The 11,917-nt window shown below is 32.8% G+C and overlaps 1 protein-coding gene across 1 annotated transcript; it reads left to right on the forward strand.

The window, feature by feature from the left end:
* The first annotated feature begins 3,016 nt into the window (after positions 1 to 3,016).
* Positions 3,017 to 3,641, forward strand: LOC108479019 (transcription factor UPBEAT1-like). Its single transcript, XM_017781453.2, has one exon. It carries the CDS (start codon positions 3,191 to 3,193, stop codon positions 3,572 to 3,574), a length of 384 nt encoding a protein of 127 aa, XP_017636942.1. The 5' UTR covers positions 3,017 to 3,190; the 3' UTR covers positions 3,575 to 3,641.
* Positions 3,642 to 11,917: the final 8,276 nt, after the last annotated feature.

Raw genomic sequence — 11,917 nt, forward strand, 5'->3', positions numbered from 1 at the left:
TAGATTCTCTCGTTTAGGAACCTCCTGTGCAGCCATTAGCTTAGCAATGAGCTGCTCATTCTAGGCATTCCTCTAGTTGAGGATACATAGTTGCTCCTTAAAATAACGCTCTTATTGAGTAAACTGCTCTTCCAAATGTCACAATTTCTTTGGGTTTTTAAGTCATGGGGTGAGGGCTAGATGCTTGCTAGTAGGAACCTTAATTCACTGGAATCGAAGTCACAACTGGTTAGGATTATGTGGCTATGAGGCAGGCTATAGCTTCCTGTAGGCAACAGGTTGTATGGTCAAAAGGTCCAGGAGTGAGTACATCGGACTGTGATTGAGGTGTTGCAACCAATGGGGGGAGTCAAGGTAATCAGGGGAGTAGTTCCTGTTGGTGCAGCAGGAGTAACAGGATTGGTTAAAGGATCTTTCAGAGCCTTTATCAATTACTCTAGGGTGGGGAGGAGGATACTCGTATACTATAAAGAAGTTCTTACAGGGGAAGAGGAGAGAGGAATCTGAGTGGCGTTATGGAGACTCGTGAAATAGGTGGGATAGGTGTGCAGGGTAGGGCAAAGGAATTGATCTGGCGAGTTGGGTTGTTTATTTGGTTGGTTTGATTAGCGGGGGTACCACTTTGGGACTATGAGGCCATGTTGTCCATGTTTATTGCATCAATTGTTGATATAATGCACAATAAGGGAGGAGTAAAGAGGAAAGGGTGGTGGATACTATGGAGGTCGATTCACCTAGTCGAAGCGGGGAGTCAAAGGTTATCGAGAGTAGAGGTGAAGAGAATGTAAAGACTAAAGGCTGAAGGAATGTTGATAGAGTGTAAGCTTAGTATTATTGAATAGTCGATTCCCTCCCCCTTGTCTATAGAGGTATTTATAGGCGAAGGTTTCATGTAAAGTTACGTAAACGCGTTGGACTTGCCATTAAGCCATCATAACGAAACATGTGGGGTAGATGTCTTTGATGGCATGTGGATGCCTGTGATGGGGCAAACCCTGTCACTTGTTTGACTTGATGATATGGAGCAACTGAGCACATGTGATGTCTGGTGACCAATAGCTTCATGTTCCCGATGAAAATTAGGACATTCATTATTTAGATGGTTATCCCGAGAAGATGAACTCACAAATAATCTCTCAACTTACTGATGGCAAGTTTACTGTTCGAATGCTTTTTTAACTTGCCACGTGTCTTAATGTGAATGATAATATGACAAAGATAATTTATCAATTTAGCTTTTATTATATATATCAACTTATTAATCACAGTAGTTGGATTAACATATTTAAAAGAAAAACTATCAAATTTACTACATTATTAACTTAATAAAATATGTTAGGAACCGATACCATTGCACGTGGAAACATAACATGTGTCCACTGCTACATTTCTTACCAAAGTTTCATGGATAATCAACCAAAAAGCATATATTAAGCGGTAGAGGATTCATCCATGTGCCAAATCTCCTTGTTTTGTGATATATATATTCATGACTGTCAATTGATTACTTTTCAACGTGTTTTAATTTAGCTGATCATTAAACGTGGCAATATTAGCTATATTATATTGAGAGCGTAGGGGTTCGCACAGGGCGTTGTATTTAAAATGAATTTTTTTATTTAAGTATTTAAAGTTTAAAATTTTTAAATTAATAAAGGTAAAATTGTATTTTGTCTTTCTTAAAATGATAAAATTTAATTTAATCTTTTAAAATTATAAAGATATAAGCTATTAATGGTGAAATTATATTTTACTATCGTAAAAATGTAATTTAATTTCAACCCTTCCTAAAAAATTTCTAGCTTCTCCTCCAATTATATTAATTAAAATATTTATTTAATATTGAAACTCTTATGTAACAAATAAATAATATGCCAAAATATTTTATTTTATTTTGAAGTTTGACATTCACTATATCCGAGAATAAACTATGAAATAAAATAATCTTACTAGATAAATATGAAAAAAGTAATATACATAATTATCCGGTTAAAAAATATTTTTATATCAATTATATAAAAATTATAAAACAAAGTAAATTACTGAAATATAAAGTAATCTCTCTTCGTATACATAGTAAATTAGTATCGAAACTTGGTGAGGAAACAAAGGCAAAGAGAACATTCGATAACCTAAAGGTTGAGAATGTCGTGTAAGGAGCATCAGCGGCGGTGATAGATGCACGCATTTTTGTCCCTAAGATTTGTCTACTTCATCTCAAGTTTTCATCTGTACTTTAGTTTTTGCCTTTTTGAGAACATGTTCGAACATGATCTTTAGATACTTAATTCCTTAAGAAAAACAATCATAATATTTTATGGCAAAATGTGGTTCATGAATGTCATAAGAAAATCTACCTTATCCCAACATTAGGATCTAAAATGTCTACTTTTTAGTTTACACATATATTGATAAGCAACAACCTTCAGGCGCATAAATTCCTTCATAATTTATGCCTAGGGCTTTCTGTCTGGAAACATGGGCTAACAACCACCATCAAACAATGTACTATAAATGTATTCCCCCCCCCCCCCCCTCTTTCGGTATTGTAACATTTAACTTAATTAATTTGGAATCGAGCAGAGTCAGATTTCAAACAAAGGGCAAACACTTCCACCACTTATTTTTTTATGAATCTGAGACTTAAGGCACCCCCGAACTCTATAACTCGGGATCAATAAACGTTGGTATATAAAAAAGTTTTAGAAACGTGAAATAATGGCTTGAGCTGGATTGAGAAAATGAAGGACCCCAGTTCAAATTATGTATGCATTGAATTTGGAAAGTGGGGGAGGAATAATCCAGGGTGTTTTGATGAGATGGAGAGGGTTGAGTGAAGGAGGGTGTTGGGTTAGGGTTGGGGGGGGGGGGGTTGGGTGGAGGTGGTGTGGAATCATGTGGTTGCATGTGCATTGAGTTGGAGAACATGCCCAAAGCAACCCCTTAGGTACACTTGGCTATCCCTTATTCATTCAATCCCAGTCCCTGGGAAGCCTTCCGTGAAATTCTACTCTTTTAGGCTGTCATTAAATTATTATGAATTATCCACATTTACCACCAATCCCATCCACCCCCCTCCCCCATTAAACCCTATAAAAGCTCTCAATCCTGATCGGCTTTTCATCGTACAAAATTAAGGGTCATTTGTGTAGGCAACAAAGGGTTTCAGTTCAAAGATCAGATTTAAATCATGGGAATTTCTCAACTTGCTCTACTTTCGTTTCACTCCGATGGTATCCAAAGAAATGAGGAAACGTCCCACTCCAATGGCTCCTTATGGAGCAAACTGTTGGAAGCAAAGGCCAAGAGAAGATTGAAAGCAAAGAAACAAAGAAAGGGCAGCAGAAGCAGAAGTATTTTAATGAAGAGAAGGGCAGTTGGAGAAGGTTCTAGAAGGCTGGTCGTCAGCCCAATCGTAAAGAAGGTGAAAACGCTGAAGAAGCTGATTCCCAACAACGGTTCCATGGGGTTGGATGGGCTTTTCAGGGATACAGCTGAATATATATTGTCTTTGCAGATGAGGATCAAAGTTATGCAGATTATGGTTAATGTATTGACAGATTCTGACGAGTGAATAGATGATAATGTTCATTTGTAAAGGCTGATTATATATATGTATATCATATTCCTTTCTTCTTTTATTATTGACATGAAAGAGGTTGCAGTTTGGGGATAGGGAAAAAGAGTCGGGATTTAAACATTCGACCTATTGGAGGAGGAGGTGAATACATGATTCCATATAATACATATTTTTAAGAGTTTTGTTTGTTCATCATTATTCAAGTTGTTTCATAGTCATAGGAGTTTGTTTTATTAAAGATGTCCAGCTATATGGCATGATATTCTTAAGATTTAACTAATACCATTGGTCGTTGTATTTGTGTGAAAATGACCTTTGAAATGGACACCTGAATTTTATGTGTGGTGCAATATTTCTTTTCTTTTCTTTCCCGACGTTTTGGGTAAATTCCAACTCAATGAACTGCTAATGGGAAAATCAAAATATAAAACAAAACAAAATTGAAGTCGAAACCAAGCGACCAAGCTCAAAACAAAGATTCAACTAGGATTTTATCAAAATTGGGCCTAACATGAAAAACCTAATTAACCACGATATCGACCATAAGCTTGAGCTAGGCCGAATAAAAATTAGGTCACTTCACTATTTATTCATCTATGGTTTTTTAATCCTTATTGTTTAAAACCTCGTTGATATTGTCAGACAGTAACTGTCATTCTTAACTATTAACATGAAAATTTGAGATTGGACACAGAAGTTGGTTATATAATTCGGAGACTTTCTGCGTCTTCAAGGTCTTGTTTATGAGCGATCCATTATTAATTTGTAGTACAAGAAGTGATTTGAGTTCAACTTACTCACCAAATTGTAACGTCACTCCTATACATTAACTCCCCACTAAGACTTTTCCTTAAAAAATTAGTTGCAAACTAAATAAAAAGAACAATTTGTTTACAACAATATTGCACTAAAATAAATTCCTCATAATGAACAAGTTATGTACTTTCACTCTTGTACATGAGCGTTCTATATATAAGAGTTAAAGCTTTTAGAAACTCCAATCAATGTAAACTTTAATCTCCTTGGATTTAGCTCAAGTCTCAAATATGGAATACAACATAAGAGGTTTTTTAGGATTAGTTTTCAATGAAAAGAAATCTCTAAGGAAACTTAGTTGTATTGAAAGTCTTCAAAGAATCCTTGACTTGATTTTCTTCACATTTTAACTCAATAAAGTGTTGCTACGAATTCTCCAAGTATAAACATTAATAAAAAGGTCCAACATTACATTATAATCCAAAAGTAGGTTGAAATGCGACTAAAAAGATGCATATAGACTTGATTTTCTTCACGTTTTAACTCCCTATTTGGCAATTTGATAATAATAATAATAACAATAATAATAATAATAATAATAATAATAATAATAATAATAATAATAATAAACAAACTCAACAAAATATTCAAGTAAGACAATTACGATCTTCAGCATAACACTCCTCCTTAATCCAATCTAAACAACTATGAAAAATAATTATGAAATCAACCATAACAAAGGCCAAAAAACAAATTAAGTACAAAGTCAACCATTGAAAAGAATAAAATCCAAAACAAGTATTTTTATCTGTTAGGATTTTTGTGCCCTTATTGTCTTAATTTCATTATATTTAATAAATTATTAGAATGACCAAACCGATTATTCAACGAAATAAACAAATGTTATTCATTCTCTCTACGTTGTATTGGTGGTTTTTGCACGTAAAGAAAAATCTATAAGCAAATATCAATTTATTGATTACCTAAGGTCTAACTAATAGTAAGTTCCATTATATGGATGAATTATAATACAAAAAGACAAATTATATTAGTAGGTAATCTAAATTGTCCAGAAAAGTAGAATTAGTTTGATCAAATGATTTAAAATATAAAAGACTATTATGTCATCTATAAGTCCAATTAGAGAGATAGTTTGTCTTGGCCTTCGAAGCAGGATTGACTTCCAGAGATAGAGACATAGATATGATTGTTTGGACTAATAATACATTGAACAAGACCCAAGTTGAATTAATCCTAGAGCCATTTATGGATTTATTCACTTGTGACGCTCATGGTATGATTTACCTAAATCCAAAGTGAATGACTGTGTGTATGTAACTTATGTGGTTTGATATATTGAAAAGTAGCACTATAAGAATGTCTACATTGTGAGATTGTGACAAGCAAATATTAGCTCATTAATTGTCTAAGTTCAAACTAATGATAAGTGGCAGTGTAAGAACATTTACATTTCGAGAAAGACAACGTATTTCTGTAGATAATCTAATCTAAACGAGTCTGTAATCCTGTAAAAGAATCAAAGTGAGCATTTGATTCAAATACTTAGAAAGATTATTATGTTGTCTACTATTCCAATTAATGAGAAGACTAGTCTTAGCCATCGGAGCAGTTGACTCTATAGGTAGAGATATAGATATACTCGTTGGAAGAATGATACATTGGACTCTATCTACATTGAATTAATTCTGAACCTGTTTGTGAATTGATTCCTTGTGACGTTAATGGTGTGACTTACCTAAATCCTGAGTTACTCACTGACCATGCGTATGTAACTCGTGTGCTTTGATATAAGTGGAGGCTTATGCTCTAAAATTTGTCACACCCCAAAAATTGGGCTAGTAGAATCAAGCCAGTAAATCAGGGGTTAGTGAATCAAGAACCGTATTTAGGCTAGATAATTAAATAATTAGGAATAATTAAATAAAATATAGAAATAATTAGAATTGAAATTTTGGGTTAAGGAATTAAAATTAAGTATCTTGGATTTAATTTGATTAAAACGGATTTAAAAAAAAAACAAGATCAAATTTGAAAATAATTTTGAAAATAAGTTTTAATTGAAAATAATGGCCCAATTTTTAAAAATTGCTGCCTATTTAACAATCCCCACCGTCCCTTCCCTCCCATTTTCTCCAATCATTCAAAATTTTCCCAAACACCAAATTAGAGCTTTTCTCCCGAAATTGATTAATCCTTTTTGAATCTTAAGTTTCCTGTTGGAGATCGACCCGATTAAACAACGAACAAGCAAAATAGTGGAAGAAATTGAGAAATTGAACACACAAATTTAACGTAGAAAAACTTCTCCAAAGAGGATAAAAAACTACAGGAAAAAATAATTTTTATATAATGGAAAAAGAACGAAGAGTACAAAAGATGGAGATAAAAACTAAACTCTGAAACCCGGAAATAAAGAACTCTCAAAACGTAATCACAAAACTTTCCAAAAGTGCTATGAGTTCTAATCTTTAATGGTGTATTTTCTAAGGTTGTAAAAGAGTCTATTTATAAGCTAAATTCGTAAGTCAAATAATAATAAAATAATCTAGACTAATCAAAGTTTGACTAAAATAAATAAATAGATTTTAACTGGGAGGTTATCTTTCAAATTTGACTGAAATACGTGGCATACTCAACACTTCCTAAACACAAAATCCTCATTCAATTTTAAAAATTAAAACGTTTTCATCCTCAATTTCTCAAAAGATCTTCATATGTTTTAGCTCGAATTAGCTCCATAGCTTGTCGATTTTGTAAAATTGAGGTCAGATTCTAACTTGTAATGATTAAACTAAGTGATATGTTATTTCAATTCGAGATTTAAATAATTTAATCAAAATTTCAAAAGATCAAGCGATTTTAAGTTGATTTTTGACTTGAAAATACCAGATCCCATATTACTTGGTTGAGTTTCAGTTATAAAGTGATTTCTAACTCATTTTGATCTAATTAAAAGGTTTTTAACCTTGGTTTAATAATTCCTTTGGTAATTTAAACAAACTGAACATTTTCCCCTTCTTGATGTTAATATAAGCTTGATTTTTCAGAGAAATTAGATTCGTATAATTAGATAAAATTAATGGTTTAGATCTGTAATTAGGTGATATTTAGGAGGTATGAAGTTAAAATCTAAGCTTAGAAATGAGATTTGAGTATTTCGACAAAATTAGTTAAGTTTTCGATATGGAAGTTAGTAGGTTGTGATATATGATTTTAGAGGGATTTAAATGTGTTTGACATTGTTTATAATGCCTTTGCATTATGTTTAATATGTATGTGAGTTGCCAACTCAATTAGGAGACTCCATAAGAAAGGAAAAAGGCAAACAAAAGCTTACTTGAGCTTTGTTGTTTAAGCAAGTTGCTAAGATGAGTGGTTTTGTATGGTATAGTTGATGTGCAAATAAGTGGGATTAGGTGGTCTAATAATCTAATCTAAATCTTAAGAGTAAGTGTTCTTACTTAAAATTTGTTATTTTATAAGCAAGCTTAAATGTGTTGTGATATGTTCAAGTGTGTGATGTGAATATATATTTGTTGGATATATAACTCAATATGCTTTGTGAATAGTTGGCTTTGTGCACACACATTTGAAATGGATCCGTATTTAGCTTATTGAGCAAAATGTTTGCACTTAAGGTGCATTATATGAAAGTGATAAGCGTTATAAAATGATAAGTGAGAGTCTGCATAAACCAGAAAATTAATGTGTGAAATGGATATATTAGCATTGTGAACCTTTGAAAACATTAGATATGGTTGGCATACCATAGGATTTGAGTACTCATATATGTGTTTGATGTTGTGACATGTGGAGAGATATAGGAGAGTGCTAGCTTCATGCTACACTCTATGGGTCCGATATAGGCTCTATGAGTCAAGTACGGGGTAATGGAGATCCTTTCACTACTAGCTTCATGCTACACTTTATGGGTCTGATAGAGGCTTTATGAGCCAAGTACGGGGTAATGGAGATCCTTTCACAAGTAGCCAATATATCAATATGATATGATGTTGATGATGCCATATGTTAATTATGTCTAGCATTCTTGTTTTTAATATGAAATGGTTTTTGGTTTATTAAGATGGTAATCTGGGTGCAAACTTGAGGGACTAGACTTTACTTTTGATTTGGATATGTATTAGACTTTCTATGGACTATTTAAGAACTTTTATACTTGTATGTGTGTGTTTATACTGCTTGAAATATGCTTGAAAAATGCAGCAGTGGTAGATATATTGTTAAACTGTCAAGTGTATTGTGGGGTTCGTCACAGGGTTCGCATGTAGCAGCAATAAGGGTTCGCATAAGTGAGTGTACATGGGTAGTTTGCCATATAGGGCTCGCAGAGGTGAGTTACCATATAAGGTTCACATAAGAGGATTAGTAAATGTGAGTTCGTACATGTTCATGGCTTGCATAACACATAGGGGTTCGCACATGCACAGGTTCTCACATAACACATAGGTACGTGTAAATGAATAGGCTCACATAAGTTCATAGGCTCGCACAAGTTTTTAAGCTCGCATAAGTGTATAGGCACGCATGATACTGGGTTTACACAACGCATTTGAGCTCGCACACATTAGAGGTTTGCATATAATACAAGGCTCGCACAAAGTAAAGGTACGCACTAAGTAAGGGCTTGCACACATGTTATAGGGGTTCACCAGACTTATGGTCTGCCAGTGTGGTAGCTATAAGGTTCGCCAGAGTGATTTCACTAGAGGGTTCACCAAAATGTGTTTGCCATAGGGTTCGCTAGTAATACATGAGTTCGCCCAGGCTAGGCAACTTAGCAAAACATGGGGGTTCGTAGGGTAGGTGTGAGCTAGGTGTTCGCTGAGTGACTTACAAGTTGCTAGGGTTTTTAAGTAGAGGTTCGTAGGTGCTATGTGTTTACTTATTTTTCTAAGGTAAACTGATTTTCGCTTATGTGATTAGAAAAGTATGTTTTAGAACTTTCATATTTTAATTTTATTCCTCAAACTTTAGTATGGTAGCTTCAATTTCTTAAAAAGATTTTTCTGGATATTTTGGAAAAATTTACGATTTAATCCCTAAACTTCGTTTTGGAATTAAGTGAGTTTTAAATATCGTTTTGAACCAATTTTTTTCCAAATGCTTTAAAATAAAATGCCCAGGACACTGGTTGGTTTGAATTTATGATTTATGTGTTTAATGATTACGATGTGTAAAAATGATGATTTTACCCCTAGTTCTTTTTCGTTGAATTAGGACAATCGAAGCATGATTTGGGCTTGTTTGTTTAAAATTACTTATTTAAGCATCTTTACATTTGAGTGATGATTGGTTTGTAGTGTGTTGGTTGACTGGTACAGAGAGTCACTTCGGTGGCTAATGTGATGTTTAGAATTTGAGTCAGATCGTCCCAGTCAGGTTTGGATAGCCACAGAAATGATCGAGCTGATAGCCGGTGTAACGACCTTATAGTCAGAGGTGTCAAAAAGTACATTCCAGGGACTCCGTTCCCGTAAATCAGACTCGTAAATTTTTAATATTTTCAAAGCTAGTTATGTAGTTAATTAGGTTTCGGTTAAGCGAATTTACTTGAATTAAAAATAATTAGGTATAAGGACTAAATTGCGTATAAGGTAAAAGTTGAATCATAGATTAAAGATTAATTAAAGGGGCTAAAGAAGCAATTATACCTTATTACATTAAGTGGACAGATTAGTAAATTTTATATATAACTTATATGTGTAAATTTATTTTATATATTATAATAATAGTTAAAATTTGTTATCTTAATAATTAAGTAAATGTATATATGTATTATATAATAATAAATTAAAGTATAATAAAAAATAGGTAATAAAAGATAAAGCCATACAAAACTAAGAAAGAAAGAAAGAAAAAGAAATAAGAAAAGAAGGTTCAACGCATGGCCTTAGGGACTTTTAGGGTTCAATGTTCAATTGGTTTAGTCAATTTAGTCCATTTTCTTGTAATTTTTATGTTTTTGGAATCCCGGTACCTAGGGTTACCCAACCCATGTCGAAATTTTAGCAATTATTAAGATTTTAAATGTTGTTAATGTTGAATAGTTTTAGTATTAGGGATTAAATTGATAGATTTTTAAGCTAGACGGGAAAAAGGATTAAATTGTAAAATAAATTATAAAATTTGAGTAATATGGACTAAATTGTGAAAAAATTCAAAATTTAAGGGTTTAAGTGAAAATAGGGAGTTGAGTTTAGTTTAATGTGAAATTTGTATAAAAATATAGAATTAACTGTAAAGAATAAAAATTAGTCTCGTTTTAGGGACTAAATTGAAATTTAGGCAAATATTGAGTAAAAATTTAAATATTCAATATGAAATTGAATTGTGTTGTATTGATGAATTTTAATTGTTTTAATTTCGTAGCTAATGTCGTATTGGAAACCATGGTTTGTATTTCTATAATCCGAACCTAGTTACTAATTGTTGTATTTTGATTTAATGCATATGGAAAGTGGTTGAGGTGAGTATTTGGCACTTTGATATTGAATTGAATTAAAGTTGATTGAAATGGATTGAATTGATATATATTATAAATGTATTGATTATTTGAATTGAAATGAATATATATGTGTAAATGTGATAATGTGCAAATATGATAATTGGATATTGGTTGTATTTGGAAAGTGAGTTGGAACCCTATTAACTATATTGGGATGAGTCGGATATAGATGGCATGCCATAAGATAGGAAGAGTTTAGGGATTTCTTCGACTTCGAGTCGATGAGGCACTGGGTGTCAATTTACTTCGGTTTAACTAATGAGACACTAGGTGGCAATGTATATAGCGCTGGGCACATATTACTTTGGATTTATCCGATGAGGCACTAGGTGCCAAACTGCTGTGTTGGTTGGATCCGTGTATCCGTCTGAGTCCGAGTCGTGTTAATAGGGGTAATTAAATAAAACAATGCTATCATTGATATTGGTTGATATTGTATAATATATGTTGTGATTAAAAGAGATACATGAGTTATGTACTCATGAAGTGGATATGGAATGGATAATGCAATTGTTAAAATGAAATGTGGTTTGATATGTGAAAAGCTATTTATATAAAAAATATGAGAATTGGGATATTTGTGAAACAAATGAAATATGATAGCATGTGTAAGTTGAATATAGTATGAAATGATATGCTATTATGTATTGCATATGCTAGTTGTGGTTTTTAAATATTAATATATGTTTAAATTTCAAATATACATTTGTAATCTCTTGTCTTTAAATATTCGAATTATAGAAATATAACTGAGTTTTACTCAGTGTATGGTTTTGTTTTTCCGTGTGTAGATTAGGTACTCCTCTTTTGATCGTCGATTCAGCATCCAAAAATGATCCCGAACTCAAATGTGGTGATGTTTATCTTTTGTGTCGGCATGTACCTAGGATGTCTAGTTGATAGTTATTTTGTGGATGGATTGTAAATGAGGTTATAAGTGTAATGTTGGTTTGGTATTTATGTAAACATGTGTTTGTGTTTGAAGCCATAGTATGGTATGGCGAATTGAAGCAATGCTTGATATGTGCATGTGA

The sequence above is a fragment of the Gossypium arboreum genome, chromosome 12 (assembly GCF_025698485.1).
Source record: "Gossypium arboreum isolate Shixiya-1 chromosome 12, ASM2569848v2, whole genome shotgun sequence".
Lineage (NCBI taxonomy): Eukaryota > Viridiplantae > Streptophyta > Magnoliopsida > Malvales > Malvaceae > Gossypium > Gossypium arboreum.

What these genes read in the sequence shown, in the direction of transcription:
- LOC108479019 (XM_017781453.2), top strand. Translation starts at nt 3,191, where the DNA reads ATGGGAATTTCTCAACTTGCTCTACTTTCGTTTCACTCCGATGGTATC.